This window comes from Catharus ustulatus, chromosome 2, assembly GCF_009819885.2.
Source record: "Catharus ustulatus isolate bCatUst1 chromosome 2, bCatUst1.pri.v2, whole genome shotgun sequence".
Taxonomy (NCBI): domain Eukaryota; kingdom Metazoa; phylum Chordata; class Aves; order Passeriformes; family Turdidae; genus Catharus; species Catharus ustulatus.
The window spans coordinates 42,176,209-42,199,628 of NC_046222.1; the positions used below are offsets into that span (position 1 = coordinate 42,176,209).

General features: G+C 36.9%; 1 protein-coding gene across 4 annotated transcripts in view; it reads left to right on the forward strand.

Annotated features, from left to right (window-relative positions):
* Positions 1–23,420, forward strand: part of CNTN5 (contactin 5) — a 440,548-nt gene that overhangs the window by 280,612 nt on the left and 136,516 nt on the right. For all 4 annotated transcript variants that reach the window (XM_033051352.1, XM_033051356.2, XM_033051355.2 and 1 more), the window contains exons 8-9: positions 3,734–3,836; positions 22,241–22,422. In XM_033051352.1, the coding sequence (XP_032907243.1) occupies positions 3,734–3,836; positions 22,241–22,422 (285 nt within the window). The remainder of the gene's footprint in view (positions 1–3,733; positions 3,837–22,240; positions 22,423–23,420) is intronic.

The following is a 23,420-nucleotide window of genomic DNA, read 5'->3' on the forward strand; positions in this document are numbered from 1 at the left end:
TGCACCATCTGATTAAGATCAGGGACTTTTTGCAAACCTCTCAGATGAACCCTCTTAGTCACTGAGCTGGAAAGGTTTTATCATTTGTTAACAAAATAATGGCAAGTATCAATCCATGCCTAATCTTTCTCCTGGATACAGGAAATATTTTACTTTCATTTTCTCCTGAGCATTCTGATGATGTTTAGCCAGAAGTCATAAAATCTTTTCGATCTACTGTCTTAAATGTTTATCAGTCACTTATTCAAGTACTTCCTGTAACCTGTTCTGTTCAAAATTAGGCTCCAAAGGAAGTTACAGAACTGTTACTGAAAGAGTAACAAACACAAATCATTTTATCTGAAAGGATTTGAGGAGTCTTCCTGTTTTGAGAGATGCAAGAAGGTAGTTAATATCTGGAAGATTAACAGAAGAAGCATTACACAGCTGAGTAAAAGGATGTGTCATGACTTCTCAGTATTCAGGTTTTATTTGACCGTATAAAGGAAAAAATTCTTATTGAATGGATACTCTCGTACTGTCTCGGTTGTTCCACACTCTTCATCTGAGGTTGTATAAGTCATGGACTGGCAGGCTAAATGAAGAGGTAGAGCAGTCCTTTGCAAAGCAATGATGTCTGACATCCTGTCTGTAGCTCTTTCTCTTGTTTTTAACTGAAAGGACTGAAAATTAGAAACTGATCTCACTTCTTTATTCCGTTCTCCATTTCCATTAAATGGCCTATAGTGGACAATGTAAAGAATTTTAGCTGCAGTGATATCTGTAAATGTTTGAAATTTTATTACATCTATTCCTGTGATATGTTAGTGCCTCAAAATCAATATTTATCACATTGTTATGTCATCACTTTTTTTTTTTTTAATAGAAAAATGAAATGCAGACATTATAGCTTAGGGTTCATAAGACACAGAGTAGCAGAGTGTAGAACATAAGTCAGAGATTTGCAGTAAAGTTGGAGGAAAATCATGTTAAATGAAACCCCTCATTAAAAGTAAAGTAGATGTTCTGAATACTTTTTTTGGTACTTGGGCTGGACAGTAGTTACATGGTGATAATTGCATCATTGTAAAAAAGTATATCTGAAGGAGAGATCTCTGCTATATATATATTGAGGTCCCTTTCTGGCAAGATGACTAACAAGCCATTGATTCTAACAAGGTCAAACTGTGCTTTGTCCTGAGATGTGCTCAGTCATTTAAATTAGTGTCTTCTTTGGTAATCAGAGACTGAACAAAAGGATTATTAGCTTCTAAATCTCACCCAACCAAGAAGACCCTTCTTGAAAGGGCAGAGACCCAAATACTGGAAAAGTTAAGGTGGAATGATGTACTACTTCAAAATGAAGGCCAGGGACAAGATTTACTTAAACAAACAGTAAAGTTTGGCTTTAAAAACCATTTCTAATCCCAGACCAAATTTCAAGATATGGTAAACTAGATTTACTTTGAATACGTATGTTTCATATCAATCACAAATTCAGTACCTTTATACTCAGATCTGAACTCAGGTGAAATAAAAAGTTTGTGAAGTAGGGAGTGTAGTAAACTAAGTAATTAGCCTAAAAAATAGTGAACAATGGGGGTCAGGCCTTGAAAGGTAGAGGATTTTCAGAAAGGATGCATTTTCATGGGAAGGCAGAGCACAGCAGGATTGAGAACAGCATCCCATTGCTCTGTAGTGCCCAAAACACGTGAACTCTGTGATTTGTTAGCCACTTGGAAATCGTATATTATGTTTTTATTCTCTGCTGATCAATTTTATTTATTGTTGTATTTCATATTTGATAACTGGATATAAAAAATGACTGAGGATTTTTTTATGGCCCTAGCCAAACCTTTGTAAGAGCATCATGTATATGAGCCTGAGATTGATTCCAGTGCACATAGCTCAAAACCTCAATATTTCTTAAAAGTTCAGCTTCCTTTTAGCATCTAACACAAATGAACAAAAATCCTAATGAAAATGCAAGTGATGGTTCTTTTGCCATCACTGACTCACAATGACCAAAACAGAAGCTGGAAAGCTAAAGAGCCTAGAGGCACCACAGCCATAGCAGAGCAATTATAGTGTAATGTGGGAAGGTAAGGCCCTAACAATTCCCTTAATATCTATGCAACTGTAATGGCCTTCATAGTCTCAAAGATCATAAATAATAAGAATGAAAAATATCCCTCTGCAATAATAGACTTTTGTTTCCTAATTTTCATAGGGACACAAAGCAATTGCTCAGTAATTTTTTATACATTTCCTGCCAGTTGCTGCAGGCATGTCACTTGCTAGGGTAGCAATAACCCAGAAGAACAGGACGTGGTATAAACCATCAGTACAAAGCATTTCATTAAGAATATTAAATGACAGCATGACATGCAAAGAGCATTCAGTATGTGTACAGACTGCATTTATCAAAAGGACTTAATGTAAGTTAAAAACATAAGATCTGAAAGATAATATTGTCTGAGATGGGTTAAGATGTACTGTATTATTTTAAATGCAAGAATAATCCTATTTTAAGATCTGTTTGTATTCAGGGCTAAAAAAGCTAATGTTAAATACTATATAACAACTCAAAACAATTATTTTCCAGAACAAAGCCTTACCCAAAAGCAAAAACACCGTATTTTTAATTTAATGGAAGTATAAAACCTGTCAGTGAGTGTGAAGAGTCAGCAGATGTCAGAGGTTTTAAAAGAACACCTTAGGAATATAAGGCTTCATCTATCAAAAAACCTAAATGAACTACTTTCAGCAGTGTTCACTACAAGGGAACATAGGAGATTCCTCATACCGTGGATACACATGTTAATTTTTTTCATGTTTTACAAAAGGATTCATAAAGCAATGTGAAATGCTGATTTAGTCATGTCTTGTAGGAAATGGGTCAGTATTGCTGCCTGCACATGTAATACTTGCAGGATTATATTTTTTAAAAAGAAATTTGCTACCTAGAAAGCCACATTATTTATAGAATGTCATTATTTAAAATAAAACCATTTTATGCTTTCCGTTTTTGTCATTTGATTCACTTAAGAGACACATTTAGATTTTCTAATTAGACTTAAGCCCCTGATGAAACATTCAAATATGTTCAGACTTCCTCCCAGAACCAAGCTTCAGGAGCCTGAGTGACAGTGGGAAAATGAGAACACAGCCCCACTGGAAAATCCTGAGCCACATAAGGAGCATTTCAAGGCTAGGACATTTGACCTCTAAAAGAGACAAGAGATCTCTTTTCTCTCCTTCCTTTTCATCTCTTCTTCCTATTTGCTTGCTTTAGATTCTTGGGAGAGTCTTTACTGATTGTCATAGATTTAGACTTGTTGCTACTTTTTCAACAAGTCAGATTTTTTTCAGTTTTCCTCATCCAAAAATCTGAACAATTCTTACTTTTTTGTTGATTTATTCATCATAATTGTCAATGTGCTGATAAACAAAGATTTGGTCTATGATAATTCTCACTCTTCTATTGATTACTCACTTTAATAGTTGAAAATTTAAATATTAACTAAAGTCTGAAAATAAATCCTTTTTTCAAGCTCAATGTTGTGCTACTGAAGAGTATTTATGCATATATATATATATCCTGGACCTGAGCACAGCATATCAGATCAAGTGAGGTCATCTCCATCAATTACCTGCTTTACTGCTGGGCAGATTAAAAAAGTAAGCCACTGGTCTTTCTGTGATCATGGAAAATTGATGATATTTCATATTTTAAACATTCATTATTTTCCAGGTGTGATGGGGGAATATGAACCAAAAATTGAAGTCCATTTTCCTTACACAGTTACAGCTGCAAGGGGAACCACTGTTAAGATGGAGTGTTTTGCACTTGGAAAGTAAGTACAGATTCTTTCATAATTAGACATCATTGTTTATTAAGATGAGACATGCCTGATTTGTGGTTTCATTATTTTGCTGGATTTTATTTTTACAGACAGTCCTTACAGAACTATCAAAAGAACCAATTGACTAAGTAGCTAATTATGAACTCCCTGCCTAGCCATTTCTGTGGTCAGGAATTCACTCAAGTTAACTGTCTCTGTCAAAATGAAAAGTATCAATCTTATAAACAAAAAGAGGAAAGGTTTTTTAATCGACAATTTTACAAGTCTCACATCCATTTATTCTCTGGGATACTATCTACAAGTAAACTACAGTTTTTTCTGTCAAAATGTATTATTTGGAGAATAAAGAGTAGAGTTTTCTCTCTTCCCTCATATTCATAATTTATACATGATGCTAAGAGCACAATGTCTTGATCATGTCCTAACTTTGTGCCAGTGCCTACTCTATAGATTCTACCTGACCTAGTAGCACTAGTACAGAATGGGTGTTTGCTATTCAAGGCGTTTTAGATGTTTGTTGATAAAAGAGTTTAGGGAGAGAAAGGTGTAAGAAACGGGAACTAAAATTATCTCTATACAGTATTCAGATTGCAGAATATAGTATTAAATTAATAACATTTCAGTTTTGTGGTGGTAGTTACTATTAGTTACTTAGGTTATTACAATTGTTTCCAAGAATAAGGCTGGCAATGTTAGTATACAACCAGACAGAACTAAGAATCAATTCTAGTAATTCAAAGAGATTTTTTCTTCTTCACATATATGCTGTTAAAAACAGATATTCCTTCAATCATGTTTCTCTAGAGACATATCAAAATTATAACAGGTAGGGTTCTTTCCAAAATACCTCATCAAACTGTGTGGTGCATTGAAAAAATCTCACTGTATTGAATACTTTTCGGTTCCTTTTGGACATCTTGCCCCTAGTCTCCAAAATTATGCTGCTAAATATCGTATTGCTTGCTTTTATAGTTCATGACTTATCAGAAACATCCAAGTTTCTTTCAGCATGGCCTTGATTAAAAAATAAGGCAAGGGTTTGTCTTTGTAAGTCCTTTGGATGAACTTCACAAAAAAGTTAGTCTGAGAAATACTGAATATTACATACCAATTCTCCTTATTTAGGAAGAATGGAACGTAAGAGGTTAGGATTTTTAAGACAATAATCTGTTTTCCTGAGGATCATTCCTCCAGCTAGTTTAGCAGGTCTGGTTTTACAGAGTGATTTTTAAAAGCCTGTCTGTGTTATCTGAGAGGGTTTTTAAAATGTTTTTATAGTCCTTTTGATCTTCATGTGTCACTGGTCACTGGGTTTTTTCTGTTCAGATTTTTCTCTTAACAGCTTCTAATTACTGTCTGGATGATACATGTCTGAAACTTACTCCCTTCATACTGGTTTTTCATGTTTGACCAATACCAAGATGCTCTCAGTGTGCAGGTCAACAGAAATTATACACAAATAATTAAAGAGAAATTCTGACAGTTTTCCAGTTGTATCTATTTAGATTCAGTGAAGTTGAAGATGAAACAAGACATAGCCAAACCAGTCCAAACAAAAGCTGGGAGCCCACATGGAGGGAGCCATTAGCAACAGCAGCTTTGCAAATTCATTTTCAACATAAATATAAGCAGTAATTTGGAAAGCAAATGTGAGACAAGAACTTTTGTAGGGTAAACCACGTCTTATGTCTTATATAGTAAAGATGAGGAAAGGAGGTACATGACCGAGGACAAAAAAGCAGTCAATGGAGATATTCCCTGAGATGCTGAAATAAATGAAGAAAAGATCTGTTCTGTAGAGGCTGATGGCTCCAGGCTCTCTCCTGTCAGGAATGCTGCCAAGTCAATAGAGGCCCTTTTAGACTCTTGGCTATGGTTGAAGCAGTAACCAACATATTACTTCTTATTTTCCTCATTTTGCTGGAATTAAATTGCAGTTGCTGACAGATTACAAGACAACTTTTCAGTGAAAAGGTGATATGACACATATTGTCCTTTGCAACCATCACTGTAAGGCAAGAAGCCCTACTGATACCTTCCATTTTTAGCACCATAAGATTTAGTAAACTCTCTTAAAAAGATTTGATCACTATTCAAAAAGGAAGGAAATATTTTAATTAGGTTATTTCCTCTTTTTTATTTGGTGTTAATCTTTAATAAACAAAAAAAAATCAAAACCACCTTAATGATCAAGGAATTCAAGGTTATCTAATAAGATAATTGACCCCATTTGCTGCTATTGTAATGGGCAGCTATTTTTACCATGCACATTCCTTATCTTCTTTTTCCAGCCATTAATGCACAATCAAATCAGCTGAGCTGAAATTGCTTTCAACTTGATATGGTAATAATTACATGAATGACATTTCAGGCACGGTTTGAAACCTGGAGGCTGAGGTGAGAAGTAGAAATGCATCGAATTTTCTATTAATTTTCCTAATTTTCATTTTTTTGTCCCCATTTCTTATTCCTGATGCCCCATAGGAGTTGTTGCTTGTTACACTGCCATGAGTCTCATTTGCTAAACTGAATCAAGAACTAATTTGCTTCTTTTTTATTTAGTATTTTTAAACTTGGTATTTTCGATTCTTGTTGTAAATAACACTGGGGTTATTACAGCCTCAAAACAAATAGGCTGCTGGTTTTCTCATGCTTTAATTTAGCTGTCTGAAACACTCTGCTCTCTCCACTGTAATTGTGAGAATGACAGACGTTCCAGTGAGATTACCTAAAGTAGGCATTTGGCAAATATTCCAGGAAGAACCTAGTCTTTAGTCACCGATTAATGATTTATTAATAGTGTTTATTTAGCACTGTCAGTCACTATGACTGAAAGAATCAAATAAATTGAAGCTCTGTAGCTTTTGTCTTCAAACTAAAGTCAAATATCTTAATTGCTTGACAGAGAAAAATTTTCTGAGAAGGGTTTTATTCTGACCCAAGCAATATGTAGCTGGTTCAGTTACAAGTGAAAATATTATGTTACTGATGCCACTTGCCATCAAACTTTGTAGTTGCTAAAGAATTAAAAGTAATGCAGGACTGAAATATCGCAAGATTATCTTGTTTGTACTAGATGATGCTTCTTATCATGAGCATCAGCCATTGCTAGGAAATCGCTGCATGAATCAATGATTTACTGCTGAGGTTTAACAAGACATGAAAAACAGAGGAGCTGAATAAAATTCACTGCACATATATATCAGAGTGTGAATTTTGCAATTAGTGACCTTTTGGCTGGATATGCATGCTGGCCTGAGGTTGCTTTTTCAAAGATATTCACTGTCACATCTACACAACAATTTATGTTTCAGTTACATCTATCTTTCATACATGTACCTATATATAGCATACAGATGTGTTTTCTGTCACTCATTTAATTATGTAATTTCTATTAGAAAAGCTTGGGGTTTTTTTGGTTTTTTTTTTTTTTTTTGTTTGTTTGGTTTTTTTTTTTTGTTCTCTTAAAAAAAAGGGGATCATATATTTTAAAAAACATGCCAAAAATCCACTGGCATTAATATCTTCTATTTATTTTTAAACTTTTCACAATAAAAGAAATGCTTCTTTTTAATTTGCAGAATTGCTACATCCTGATTAGTATTTGCATAAAATGTTGTTAAAATACTCAAATAATTGAAAAAAGAAAGAAAAAAAATCCAAATTGAAAACTTCAAAACATCTAAATTAATAAAAATCATTTTAAACAGTAGTATATTAATGTTTTCTTTGAAATAACACAGTTTTTACTCCTTGTGTCTTTTCTAATTTAAAAAGACAATCTAATTTTTTTGTAAAACTAATAAATGAGCTAATGGGTAATGAAATTTCTGTTTGCAGTCCAGATAATCCTGATTTTCTATGTTCATTTCAGTTGTAGACCTTAGATTTCTTATGCAAATCAGGAAGACAGATCATGACCTTGTTCTTTGGAAAAGTTCTGGTATGGAAGTTATAATTTTCCTTGCTGACACTTTTGCATAAGTTACAGCATTCCTGGCTTTTCCTGCTCCAGATATGTTACTTTTCAGACACTGCCTTCTGTGACAATAGGTTGCCATTTTAATTTTCTCTCAAATATTACTGACTTTGCTTTCAAGAACATCTAGAGGCAACTGGTCCATTCTTTAATTTCTTTTTTCATGTACTTTATTCAAAGAAATAATTTTGGTGCCTTCATTTAGCTGCCAATTAGAAAGAGAAGCAATTAATGGTGTTGGTGTGCAAAAGGACTCTAAATTCAATCCTGGCTATATGACACATTCATTGGTTAACCACTTTGGTGACAGCCACCCAAGCATCCTTTAGCACTCCCTGGCTATGGAGCACACTTATGTAATTTTACATTGTTATTTAAATACAGGACTTAAAGGTAGGCATGGATGCGTGGATGGAAAGATTTTATTTATTTATTTATTTATTTATTTATTTATTTATTTATTTATTTATTTATTTATTTATTTATTTTAAAGGCTCCAAATGAACAAGTTTTCACAGTTTGAGAAATGATACAGTACTGATTTACCCTAGTTGACATGAAAAGCTGACAGTTCCTGCCCTCTTCAATGAGCCCAGACATGGCCTCAGAGGAAAGCAAGAAATACGGAAGTGACAGAAGCAACTTTCTTTTTTTTTTTTTTTTCCTTTACTAGTCTTTCTGACGTATAACTCTAAGCTGTCTTCTTGCTTGCATTTAAAATAATTCCACTCTCACTCTTTCACACAGATTTTTAATTTTTAAGCTGTGTGTAACACACTCATCCTACCTGGCCCTCACACTTCAGCCTTTTCCTTAGTGAATTTTTGTTTGTGCATTACACCAGACTTCTGTTTTATTTTCCATGTAAAAGTCATATTTCATTGGTTTTCTGGCTCTAGTGAGGAAAAAAAATTGAGTTTGTATTATGATAGCGCCAGCAGCCAATTTTGAATGAGTTATCATATATTATTTCTCATTAAAATAAATTATAAGATGTGGGCTACTGCAGTACTTGTAGACTAGCAGAGTTTTCAATCTTTGCTTTTAAAATACGGGCTATATAGAATGCCAAAAAGGATTGTTTTGCTAAAAAAAAAAGAAGTTTTATGCATCCCTTTATTTATACTATGGGTTTTTTAAACCATATAGATTAACAAATAGATATTTGAATCAAAAGAATCAATAGACAATAGTGCTAAGGGACAATTTTTCTTATGAGCCATTTACTTGTTTTTCTGTATTTTTGAGAGATTATTTCATGCCTATGCTATTTCCATACAATAGTAATATCCATGTATTATACCAACGTTCTTTTTTAATGCTAGGTTATTTCAATTTGGTAGTGTGAAAACTATGTTTTTGTTTTGGAATATACTTACTTAACAATAAGAATAAATTAACAATATTTATTACTGAATTACAACAAGGCTGTTTTGATAGACGTGTTGCTCATTTTGTCATATTTAATGTTGCCTTAATAATTCTATTTTTAACTTTGTTTGGAAGAGATTTATAGCTCAGTTGCAAACATTCATCCCATCTTTAGCATAGTCTGCAAGAAATCAAATGAAAGTCCATTTAAAATCTTGCTTTCTAAATGAAGTTAAATAAAAATAAGGTGAAGATAAATATATTTAAGTCATACAAGTTAATGAAATTTAGCGGCTTTTAATCTAAGAAATGTTCAAAAATTTTCTCTTGAAATAATGAACTCTGAAACAATTCAAATTAATAAATATCTCAAAGTTTTAAATCCGTTAAATATAGCATTTTTATTATCTTCTCTGCTTGGTTTTATTTTACCAGACTTTCCTAATTGATCTCCAAGCTTTTATTAAAAATGCTATTATTTTTTTAATGTCACTATCAATATTTTCTTTGCACACCATATACCTGTTGTGGATGCACAATCCTGGAAGTGTTTAAGGAAAGGTTGGATGGGGGTCTGAGCAACCTGGTCTAGAGGAAAGTGTCCTGCCCATGTCAGTGGGGCTAGAACTCAATAATCTTTATTTCCTTCAAACTCAAACCATTCTATTCATCTGTGTAGACAGAGCTTACTAAATACTTTTCAATATGCAGAAACAAAGGCAAAGTGTTTGGATGAGTGAATATAATACGCAAGCAAAGATCAGTGCAGCCAGACAAAAAATCCTTATGGTCTGGTGAAGAGCATTAGACTGTAACTTCATGTGAAGTTTCTAAATAAGTTATTTTTGCTAGTGTGACTCATTAGGCCAATGACATAGGGTAATGGATATGAAGCAGGTTTCTAGATATTGCAAATCTTTTTGCAGGTGAAAAAAGACAGGCTTTGCAAGTCAACATTTTAAAGGGCTGTTTCAGTGAGGTCTGGTCAATGTCTGGCAAATAATGTAATGATGAAGAGAATAATTTCAGAAAAGAGGGTTAAAGGCAGCCAGGAATGAATCTTTGGTCAGAGGTTTCACAGTACCTGATTCCTTTCTTTTCTTCATCTGCTGCATAATTACAGTAATTTCATGATTATAAGCCACACCATTTTGACTAAAATTTTGGTCCGAACCCAAAGTGCGGCTTATAATCAGGTGTGGCCTATGTATGGACAAAGAACGAAAAGTTGCTGTTTTAGTTTGGAGGACAGGTGTCTGCTGAGAAAGGCAGGAGCTTCTCTTTGAAATGGAGAATGTAAACCAGCTCCCTCCAAATTATTATAATTTTGAAATCAAGGGGCTTTCAGGCAAAGACATGGGAATTAGGAATAACAGTTCTTTTCTAGGGAAATTAAAATAGAAATACAGTACTACAAAGAAAGAAACTCCAAACCCTGACAAAGTCAGAGTACAACCTGACACCCTGTCAGGCAGGGTGTTGGTAACAGTCCCATTAAATGGTAGCTGCAGTGCTCCTGCAGTGACAGATGTGATTCAGTTGGAGCAGTGCTCCTGTACAAGGTGAAGTTTCCCTCTGGAGGTCCAGTGGTGATGTAGAGAAATCAGGTTTTCCTCTGGAGTCCAGTGGAGAAAGGGGCTACCTTAGTGTCCCAAAACCTCTGTTTTTATCTTGGTAAGAAATGTTGGGCTCTTCCCCCTGGCTGGAGCAACTTCCAATGGGATGAAGTAATTTTATCAGTCACACAGTGGGACTCAATGGGCCATTAGCAGAAAATGACTCGCTGGAGGAAGGATGGGTTGTGAAAAGATAAAGAACAATGCCCCAGCTGGTTTCAATAGATGGCCCGTTAGCAGAATATCTGCCGTTGAGATAAGGATCACTGCCCCCACCCTCAACAGATGGTGATAGAACAGATACCTTTTATCACACTCTGTATTGTAATGTACGGCTTATAATCAGGTGGGGCTTATATATGGACAACGAATGAAAAGTTGCTGGCACCTGGAAGTGCGGCTTATAGTCACTGCGGCTTATAATCGTAAAATTACTGTACACATGATTTTTGGAGGAACAAGAAGCTCACAAACAATAATTTTATAATGAGGCACACATCCAGGTTACACACTTCTCTATCTAGCACATACAGTTATCCGTCTGGTCTCTACACATAGGACAATACAAGGTTCCAGCATTGCACCATTGTTTAATGAGACTTAATTTACAGAGACTTTAACCATCTCTGCTCTTCAAATCTATGAAATTCAGCGTTTTACATTCAGACCATTAGTTAAAACCATTAGCCAGGTCTTCCATATATTTGTCCTTGACTTCTGTCCTGTAGTTGGCTTATCTCGGGAAATCCAATTTTACCTACTAGTCTAGAATGTTTCTAATAGGTCTTCCAAGATTCTTCCTCCAGACAGGAGGCATCTCCTGTAACAAACTGTCAAGAGACCTAGACAAGATGTTCCTGTAACCACACCCTTCCCAGTAATCTAGTGACAAAAAGGGTCTCATGAGGATTTCTATTCTGGTATCAGACTCTTTTCTAACCTTTGTCTCCTTGTCATCAGTGTGAATCCACATCTTGCTTCAACCCTGATGCTGTGCTAAAGACGGGCAGGGCTAATGCACTGGTGATACTCCAACTTAAAGTCAACCTCTGTTAACTGCAGTACACTGAACTCAGGGGCATTGAGAGTAGTGAGCAGTCAAGGCAGCAAGCAGCACATGAGTATTAGTGGGTATAAACTAATAGTGGCAATAGAGCCTGTTTCACTGGTGTATATATATATATAAATATATATATATGCACATACATACAAAATAAAAAAAGAACAACAACATCTGGGATACAAACTGAGCTTCATCGATTTTAGGGCCAATTATGACAGTACTGTTGTCAATGCATTTGGGATATGTTAGTAGATCTTTAATTTTCTCCCTGAGGGTAAGTTACCTTTTCCTTGGACAGATGTATGAAACTTCTCAGGGGGTGAATGCCTCTTTGCTAAGAATTCTCACAGGTCATGGAATAGCCATTCAGCACTGGAAGTTTCTTAGTTATTGTCTTTTGGAAAATATTACTCCACTTGTACTTTTCCATGAACACAAAACAGCCCTTTCCTCTTCCCACAATAATGGTGGCACACAGAAATACCTTTGATATTAGAGGCAACTTGACATTAAATAAAGCAAATCGTTCTAGATGCTACACATCTAATTCATTGCTGGAACTTGAATTAAAATATTTAGTCATTTTCCTACATATAGTCGAGTTATTGTGGGAACAAGGCATTGTGGTAAATTAGTATTTTCAAGCCTCAAGCTAATTCTCAGTGTAAAAGTCCAGAATTAGTGATTTGCCTCTACGGTCAAAACTAAGGTTTAGCATGATATTCTGTTTTTAATCTACAGATCACAGAGATATGAATTGTCTGTTTTCTCTTTTTAAAACAGAGAAACCCTGTCATAGAGTATTATTCTGGTTTAATTATTTGCCCCAAATGAAACTACACATAGATACAAAAACAGACATACAAATACAGTAAATTCACGAATACAAGCCGCACTGAGTATAAGCCGCATCTCTGGGTGTTGGCAAACATTTTGGTTTTTTGTCCATAAATAAGCCACACCCGAGTATAAGCCGCTCTGTGTTCGCAGCGAGGACCCGCGTGCAACAAAGTTGCCAATTAGTAACAGAACTGTGGCAGGGTGGGGTTTACTGGCTGGGCTTGGGCTGTGAGGACTCAGGGCTGCCGACACCACTGGGTAGCCCAGCTCGGCGCTACCGCTCGGTGGCAGGGGGGGCACAGAGCCCGCCGGCACCTGCGGCGGCCATGGGAGCCGGGGATGTAGCCTGCCTGCTCCTGCGGCGGCGGCACGCGGGGATGGGAGCCCCCCGAGCCGCGGGGCCAAGCGGAGAGAGCCCCTGCTTCCCCCGAGCCACGGGGCCAAGCAGGAGAGAGCCCCTGCTTCCCCCGAGCTGCAGGGCTAAGCAGGAGAGAGCTGCCCCACCTTCCCCACACCCTGTGCTGCCTGCTCGGAGTCCGACTCCACCCGCCGCACAACAAAGTAACCAGTTTGTAACAACCGTGTAAATGCAGGGTTTTACTGGCAGGAGCTCGACTTTGCAGTTTGCACTGACTTGGTTTGCACTCCCAGGGTTGAAAATGTCAGAAAATTATTCACATATTGGCCGCACCTGAATATTAGCCGCTTTCACGGTATGGGAGCAAAATCTTGGTCAAAACAGTGCGGCTTGTATTCGTGAAATTACTGTACTTTCTTCTAAGTTCCATAGGGCAAAAAAATCACATTATTCCATGTCCCTTCACACGAATTCTCTCTACTGAAAAAAGATTTTGTTAATCCTATCAGATGCCAGACCTGGAAGCTGTGGAAACCACTTTTAAATTTTATTGACAACAAAATAATTGCAAGAGGGAAATAAACACTCTCTGAGGAACAACATTTGTCAGTGTTATAAGTAAGGATGTCCTTTCCCCTCAAGATAAGCTTGTGATGAGAGGAAGCAGCCTTCATAAACACAGGCATGACATATTAAGTTGAGTTTGTTTACATGACTAAAGTAGATCCAAGATTCTCTTTCTTTTTTTTTTTTTCCTTTGATAGCACATACAAGCCGCACCATTTTGACTAAAATTTGGCTCCCACACTGGGAGTGCGGCTAATACTCAGGAACGGCTAATATGTGAATAATTTTCTGACATTTCCACCCCCAGAAGAGGAAACCGAGGTGCCGAGTCGAGCAACTTGCCAGTAAAAGCCGGCATTTCGCGATTGTTGCGAATTGTTACTCTGTTGCGCCGCGTGTGGAGCCTGGCTCCCTGCAGGCAGCATGGGGGGTGGGGAGAGAGGTGGGAGAGTTCTCTCCTTCCCTCCTCTCCTGCAGCCCAGGGGAGAGATGGGGGGGCCCCGTGCCGCCATCGCCACGGCCTGGGGGGAAGGCAGGGGCCCCGTGCCGCCATCCCCATGGCCCGTGGGGTAAGCGGGGGGCTTCTGTCTCTGCCCGCCGCGGCAGGAGCAGGCAGACTCCATTCCTGTCTGCTGCCGCGGGAGCGGGGAAGCTCCGTTCCCGCCCACCACCGCCACGGAAGAAGCAGGCAGGCTCTGTCCCCGCCTGCCACCGCGGGTGCCGGCGGGCTCCGTCCCTGCCTGCCACCACGGGGCAGCGCCGGGCCGTGGTGACCGAGCCCAGTGACAGCAGCGGCCAGCCCCCAGCGGCCCCGCTGAGTGGCAGCGCCGAGCTGGGCTACCTGGCCCCGTCAGCAGCCCCGAATGGGCTGAGCCTGCACAGCCTTAGCTGAGCCAGTAAACCCCGCCCTGCCACGGTTCTGTTACTATTTGGCAACTTTGTGGCATGTGGGTCCTCGCTGCGAATGACAGAGCGGCTTATACTCAGGTGCGGTGTATTTATGGACAAAGAAGGAAATATTTGCCAACACCCAGCGATGCGGCTTATAGTCCGTGCGGCTTGTATTTGTGAAATTACTGTATTTCTAAGACGTTCATCAATTTCAAGTTCATTTTTAGCTCATGCTGAGTAAGTATTTATATTATAAGGTGCTACAGCCAGACTGGACTTTGTTCCTGGTTTTCAGGCTGGATTTATTTCTGTCTTCTTTTAAGTGGACTTGTTCTTGAATTTTATAATACTGTTGCAAATATTGCAATCATTCATAGCAATGTAATAAAGATTCTTTGGTAAATCTCAAGTAGCACTCCCAGGCTTCAGTCTGACTCACTCTAAATCTAGAAAATTAGATTTGATTGCTTTTACCGTACAGCGTAATGAAAGTGGGGAAAAAACCTATCAAACTGTAAGTCAGTAGCATGTCATTCTTGAAGAAGCAGTATTACCAATCCCTTCACTTTCTCTCTCAGAACCATCAAAGAAAATTTATAAATGTTACTGAAAACTGTGTTCAGTAACTTGTGCAGCTTTGCAGTGGGTTTAAAGATGGAGAAAGATTTTTTTTTTTTATTGCATTCCAGACTTACTATCAGGAAACACATGTGTAGACTTTTCCTCTGTGTCAGAGTCTGAGAGGATCAGAAGGAAAAAAAATTCTAGAATTTCTTAAGAGTAGGTCACCAGAGTCACAATTGTTATGTTTCTGTTCAGGATTTCCCATGAAGAGATAAATGTATATGATACTATAGCCCAAGACCCTTAAATGCAGCACTTCTGGAAATCATCACACTCATTGTCTTCAAACTCTGTGTCTCATCAGCAGGTTCAAAGCCCTCTTGCACTCTTCAGACATGCTAGATATGTGTTTATCTAGTACCATCATTGGCACTATCATTGATGGTATTTAATGATTTTTGGCATTTTCAGACTCCTTGTAACTAGTCTTGCTTATCTTCTGGATTTGAACACATACACTGGCCATGTCTGTACAGCAGAGTCAGAATCAATGTGCAAGCTACAGAAAGTCTGCCTGGACAAAGTTTGAAACAGAGAAAAATGACACAAAAATCAGTTAAAAAATAGCTTTAACACAAGGCAAATAAACATAGTTCTACCGTAGTACTGTGGCCCTGAAAAACTGTATGAACACCTGCCAAACATCTTCTCAAAGAAATTGTCTGCTTCAAAGCATTGTCTCTTACTTAAAATCATGGATTCTTCAGGTATTATCCCCTGTAGTAAAAAAGCAGATATCATATATGTCTTTAACTTTTCAAGTTGTTTCAGATTCTCTTCTCAACAACCTTGATTAAGTCACAGCCTGGTGATAATTTACCTGTTATGTCTTTAATATTTTTAGAAGTATGTCTTCTTCAGAATGCCCCTGGCTACATGCTGGGGTAAGGTGTGATACAGAGACTAGGAAAAATAGTTATGGATGGCTGAGGTAAAAACAGAGGTTGTTTCCATCAATTTTTTAACAGACATAATGGCTCAATACCCCTTCAATCCCATTATATAAATAGCATTTACAATACTAAGATGACAGAAATATAATACGGAGTTTTGCAATGAGTACAACACTGAATACATAGGAGGAGAGGTTCAACTCTTTTGTGTTAAATTTTTACCTGTGCTGTCGAGATTTCATTGAGTAAACTCCAGGAATAAACATCAAGAGTGCCAAACTTTTAAATGCAAACCCAAAAGGTTGTGGAATAGCTTTTCCACATTCCTCATGACTTTTCAAATCAATACCTTTGCATTTATGGTTCTTTTGTTCTCATTTGATTGCACCTTAATCGGGTGACTCATTTGTCCATGATTTGTGATTAACTCAAATGTAAGAATTTGGAAAAAATTTAAATCACCAGAACTATTGGTTATATCACCAAACTTAGCATATTGGACAGCTTTTTTATCTAAATTCAGCTGTTGAATAGTTAAGTGTCAAGATTGAGACATCAGTTTAGTCTCTGATCAATCATTAAAGAGAAGCTCTGGAGTATAATTCACTGCAAATAATGAACCATTCTAGAAAATGAATCATCTTTATACATGACATCATTTTAGATGTTTGAGATACTCTAACATGTCATAATTTGAAGTGTGAACAAAATGCTGTGGAGCTGGATATGCAGCAAGGCAGGCATTGTCCTTGCTCTGTGCCATAAAGAACAAGCTAATAGTGATGGTAAAGCATGCCCACATTAATATAGGATACTCATAAATGCAATAGATGTTTTTAGCACAATCATGGCTATCTGTTGAAGTGACCTGCAGACTTGGGCTTGTTCTTGCACACTGGCTTCAAGGTTATCACCATTTGCTTCTATTCTCTTAATTTTTAAAATCATCATACTCACGGCTGCAGAATTTCCTAAGTACTAACTGCCATTAAAAAAAATGAAAGGAAAAGTGCTTATCATGTCTCATAAAGCTCTGAACAGATTTATATGAGACATTCTAAAGGTAGATGTCAATGGTCCATAGACATTCCTGGAAAGCATCTGACAGGGAGAATTTTATCATAGTCCTCAACATTTTAATCCTCATAATTATCCTACAATAATTAAAGGTATTTAACACAGTGGCAAAACATGGAGGTATAAGAAAATACAGTTTTTTTATAGTCCCCATAGGCATGCAGAGGTTTTCAAAATATATTATGATGTGAACTTGTGAGTTTGAAGGTCCAGCTCAGAACACTGGTAAAGAGAAATTATGTGGAGAGGAATTGAAATTACAGTAGTAGGTAAAGTATTTCAAAATATCATCCATCTCTACCAACTGAGTATAGAAAAAATGATCAATGTATTCCTATTTAAAATATTCTTGAAATACTAAGAGTTCAGATCCATGAAAAGGTATTTTAAAATTCAGACACTACTCTTATATCTACCTCTCCCCTTTCCCAAAATAAATATGTACTTTAGGGATGTAATGAAATTCTTTCACATATGAAATTGACAGGAAGAAGAATTGCTTCTAATAATTTTTAAAAGATCCAGTTTTTTTTATTTCCATACTTTATTGAAACTTGTGAAGAATTCCAACTATTTCAATAGCACTCATCCCAAATAATACACTGCTGAAAACTGACACTTATAATCTCTTCTAAATGCAAAGCTAAAATTATAACTCATATTCTCATATTTTCTTCAAATTCAAACTGAACAAGCCCACAGTAATGTCTATCACAGTCACCAGGGACCACTTATTTTTTTTTTTTCAGTTTAGATTAATGTCAAGTTTTATGATAGTATTTCTGAAACGAAGTAGGGTTTTTCTTGATGGTACTAAGAGTTACCAGTAGTATTCAGAGCATTTTTTCCCAAAAGTGTGGAGAAATCTTGTCTTTGAACTTAACTGAAGCTCAAATCAATTTATTCACAGGAGATGAATGTGAATTGTGTTTCAATAAACAAGGAAACTGTATTCCCATAAATATTTTCTGAGACCAAAATAGAAATTGATTATAATGGCTATAAGATTCAATAATTATGCATATTAGATTAAACTGATATTAATGCTAAAAATACTTTTCAGTTGCTCTGTTTTTCAAAAAGCTGTAGATCATTTGGAAAGATAAAAAATGTGCTATGTAGGTTAGCTTTTTTGGTGGACTTTAGGAGTTTACTAGAATAGTCACACAATTATAGTCTTTCACATCCTCACTCAAATGCTTCTTTCCATTGTCACAGAAGTCACAGGGGAGAAATAGGTATAGATATATTTTTATTTCAGATGTAAAATTCATGTGTCAGTTGTGAGTTATGTAAGGAAAATAAGCTTCATTAAACAGAACTACAAGTTGTCTGCAAATACAGATTTGTAATATGGGAGTACTTTCCTTCAAAATCATTAAATCATTAAATCTGCACAAATAAAGTACAGTAGTTTCACGAATACAAGCCGCACCATTTTGACTAAAATTTTGCTCCCACACCGGAAATGCGGTTTATACTCAGGAGCGGCTAATATGTGAATAATTTCCTGACATTTACAACCTCAGAAGTGCCAGCCAGAGTGCCGAGCCAAGCACCTGCTAGTAAAAACCGGCATATCGTGATTGTTACAAATTGCTACTCTGTTGCGCCACGGGCGGAGCCTGGCTCCCTGCAGGTAGCACGGGGGGTGGAGAGAGAGGTGGGAGAGCTCTCTCCTTCCCTCCTCTGCTGCAGCCCAGGGCCTGTGCTGCCATTGCCGTGGCTCGGGGAGGCGGCGGGGGCCCCATGCCGCCATTGCTGCGGCTCGGGGAGGAACTGGAGGGGGCTCTGTCTCTGCCTGCCACCGCGGGGCAGCGCCGGGCCAGGGTGAGCGAGCCCAGAGGCGGCGGCAGGCCTCGAGCGGCCCCGCCGAGCAGCAGCGCCGGGCTGGGCCACCTGTCCCTGTCGGCAGCCCTGAGCGGGCCGAGCCTGCACAGCCTTAGCTGAGCCAGTAAACCCCGCCATGCTGCGGTTCTGTTACTATTTGGCAAGTTTGTTGCACGCGGGTCCTCGCTGCGAACGACAGAGCGGCTTATACTCGGGTGCGGCTTATTTATGGACAAAAAACAAAATGTTTGCCAACACCCAGCGATGTGGCTTATACTCAGTGTGGCTTGTATTCGTGAATTTACTGTAACTTTATCTCCTTGAAAAATTCCGCTTACTACCTCATACCAATGAAGAAACAAGTGAGTTGTTTTAAAATGTGCTTCCTAATGACTCAGACAACCAGTTTCCTCTGTGTTTGCCATGTTATACACATTTACTTGCTGCAGGAAACAAAAAAAAAACCAATTTCAAAAGATTAGTTAAATGCAATTTAAAGGAAACTTTCCATATGCATGAATTTCAGAATTATCTCATGGCAGCTGAATGCGACAATTTTCATGGTTATAAGCTTTCAAGTTTTTCTCAAAAATATGCATCACCAGCAAAAAAAAAAATTCCTTTTATTAATATTATTCAACAGAACCCATTTTCCTCCATGACAATAGAGAAAGAAGCATTTTTGTCACTGATTTTACTGTAAGCAGGGCTGAAGGCCAAATAGCTCACAAGAGGCAGCGAGTATGACACCTTTAAGATCCCAAATAAAATGTACCTGCAAATTCATTTCAGTCATAAAGCAGCAGTTGTTGAGTCTTATTACATTGTACCAAAATAAAGAATTCCTATTCCCATTGTGGACTTGTGTTGTGATAAATAGCAATCAATGAAACCCTTATCTGGCCATTGGGGATGTTTTGCAACCAGCCATCATGACACAAATATATTCCATATAAAAAGAAGACAAGTATACCAGGAGTTAACTCTCAAAAGCTGAATGTAAAAGACAAGACTTACAAAATCTCCACAAGTCACTCAAGAATGAGTCTAAATTTGAGTATCAGAATTAAGTGTGCAATTATAAATTAAATATGAGAGCTTAAAGAAGGGGGGGGAAAACTAAGATTGATATTTGTACTACATCTGATACACACACATATAGCTATTAAAGTACAGCTAATCAAAATATGTTGGTAAAGATGTGAAAGGAATATCATAACTGGTGGGGCTAAGACAGAAAGTTTTATTAATGCATCAGAAAGAACTATCCTATTTATCCTTCATATTTAAAACCTAACATGTTGAAGAACTTGAATCAGATAGGAACGGGATGTTCTTTCGATCTTATAATTGAAAAGTATGTAAAATAATTTCTAATAGGAAACAAACTTTATAAATTAGAACCATACAAGCCATAGAAGAGTCCTCAAACCAAACCCACAGGACACCAAAATTTGAAATCAGTCATCAAGAAAGTAATTTAAGGTTGAAAATGAGAAAGCTACTAAGCTCCTATGGTGTTAGAGGGGGGAAAAAATGAGGTCATATGATCCACACCAATCACATGAACCACAAATATCTATAAAAAGAAAAGTACATACATAATTGGAGTGAGGGAAAGAAAAAGAGACCAGCCTGTTTTGTTTAGCAAGGAGAAACAAAAAATATTCCATACATGTATTTCTTCTGTGGGTGACAGTGATGAAAGATCATTTCGCAAGAACAGGAAGACATTGTAGGGACCATGTCTCAGAGGTGAATACATACACACTCACAATGAAGTTCATTTGGTCAGGTTAATTAATCAGTGCAGCAAACTGATAAGGGAAATAATTCTTTTCTCTTTCTGGCATATTAAAACAAATTCCATATGGGACTATATGTTGGTTTTGTAAGATAATGGTGTTAATAGGCTCTAAGAAATTCAGTGATATGTGGCACTCAGGAGTTAAAATTAGACAAATCTTCTGATAATCCATTGCATGTTTGGGAATTGTCCTAATCTCAATATATAAAGTACTAGAATTTGGAGTATCTTGTCTGCAAGTCTGAGTACAACTACAGTATTACAGCCTGACTCTAACTGGTTGAAGAATAACCAGAACTTGCTTGTCACATATTAAATTTTTGTGTCTCAAACTGGATACACTGAAATATTGAGAGAAAGGTGATATTCTTAATGGACCTTCATGCATTTATAGCAAGTGAAAGTTAGGAAATCATGACAGCAATTCATAGCAGTTTTGAATTTCAACTAAATGAATTGGAATTTGAACTATTATGAAGTGCTTTTCCTCATCTAAACTGCCACAAGGTCCTGTGTTTATATCTAAGCTTAGACTAAAAATAAATACAAAGTATGTTTTCGCTAAAAGTTACATTTTCTTTTATGGTGTCCTCCAAGTTTCTTATGGAATACCTGAAATAGTCCATTTTTCAGTTCACAATCAAATATTTTTTTATCAATAGTTGTCTTTTTTTTTTCATTATTTTCCCTCTTAAGTACCTACCATATTTAGAAAAATGTATGTCTGTGCCATAAGGCCCACTGGGTACACAATTGCTGACCAGTTGTTGAGTTAAACAGAAAATTTTATGAGTGCAAACACTATTTATTTAATTTCTTCCTTGAGTATGAATGCAAATGACTCAGGGTCCTTACAGACCTCTGTGGAACAAGCAGCTGCAGTGAAAAACCCTTTTCCTGCCACAAGCAAGAGCGTAATGTTGTGAGGCAAAAACAGCAGTGTCATTAATATCTCTTCTCAAACAACCAGTTTTGCATCTTGAAAAATATTATAAGAAAAATGTGTCCAGACCTTTGGTCACCTAAATTTTCCCAAGAAACTGTGGTATTGAAATTCCCCACCTAAACAGATGCTTTCACTGATTGCCTTGAACTTTCACTGCAGGAAAACTGGGATGTTTTGGAATTTGCTAAAATCATCCAAGTTTTGAAGTTGTTATTTTTGTTGACCTATTGAGTGGTAGCATTCAGGAGTAAAGCATAGAGTGCTGAAGAAACTCCAGAGAGAGTGATTTCAAGTGATTTACTTGAGCTCAATAAGAACATCCTCCCTTGTGGATGAAAGAGACACATTCCATGTAGCAATCAATTTATTAAGGATTCCCTATAGAAAGTGAACTTTATAAACCATTTTATGGACCTTAATTGTGATTATGTTTTATTGCTACTTAGATTATTAAGTGTTCAAACTACCAGATAACAGAATCTATATTCTCAAGAGCAGAAGAATCTTAACATTAATTTTAATAAATATTTCAGCCCTGTTCCAACAATCTCTTGGAGGAAAGTTAATGGTCATAATCCAAGTAAAGCCCGCCTGAGAAAATCCCAAGCTGTGCTTGAAATACCTAATGTGCAGCTGGAGGACTCAGGAATGTATGAATGTAAGGCTGAGAACTCCCGTGGAAGAAATGTCTTCAGAGGACAGCTGCAAGTATACAGTAAGTGTGACTGCACACAGTATTGCCCTGAAATGCTTTGTCCACACTTAAGGCTTTGGCTGCACGTGAAGTATTCCAAGGTTCCAAAGTATGCACCATATACTTAAAATTGTTTTGAATTAAGATATATATATTTATTCCTTAGTATTACATTAAAGTCTGAAACTTAAATGATGAATGATGTTGACTCCTTCAATGAATTGGCTTAAATACAATTTGATGTGGGATTTTTTTTTTTTAGCAATTAAGGAGTAAAAATATAATTTTAAAAGTCTATTCCTTTTAGTTGGGATATAACAATGACAAGCAACCTAAATATGAATTATCTATCAGAAAACAATGCTGAGGCTGTTTTAGGGTTATTATCACACTTTTATTGATATTTTACCTGTGCCATGCTTGGCTGCTAAACTTTGTCAAGTTCATTTTACTGGAATGAGAACTAAAGAAGGAAAATTATCCAGAAAATTCTCAATTTAGGTATGCACAATTGCCAAAAGTTCTGATTTTCACAAAGTGTTCAACATTTTCTAAGACTCAAAAAAAATTTTTGAGTGACCATAAATGTAAGATTGAGTCATGCATCAGATTGAAAATAACAAAGGAACCCTGAAAATAAAAATATTTAATAAACTCCATGAATTCTATATTATATTGTTGCTGTATTCTAGAGTCTAGAAACAAAAGCCTATGCAATTCATATCATTAATAATTACAAGTCAAATTTTGGCATATATTACAAGTAAGATTGAGTCCCACTACTTTTAATCAATTTCAGCCACACCACTTTTTATCATTTCATGAACCCTACAACCTTAAATACTTAGCAGAAAAAGTTGCTATGGGAGGTTATGCAGCAGATTTTCCAAACAGAATTGTTTTGTGTATTCAAATATTCCAACCAGTGGAATTCCAAATGCTGCAGTTTAGATGGAACCTCAGGTTAATGGATATGTCTAAGAAAACGTTTCTCCTCCTGATCAGTTCTCTTTTCCTGA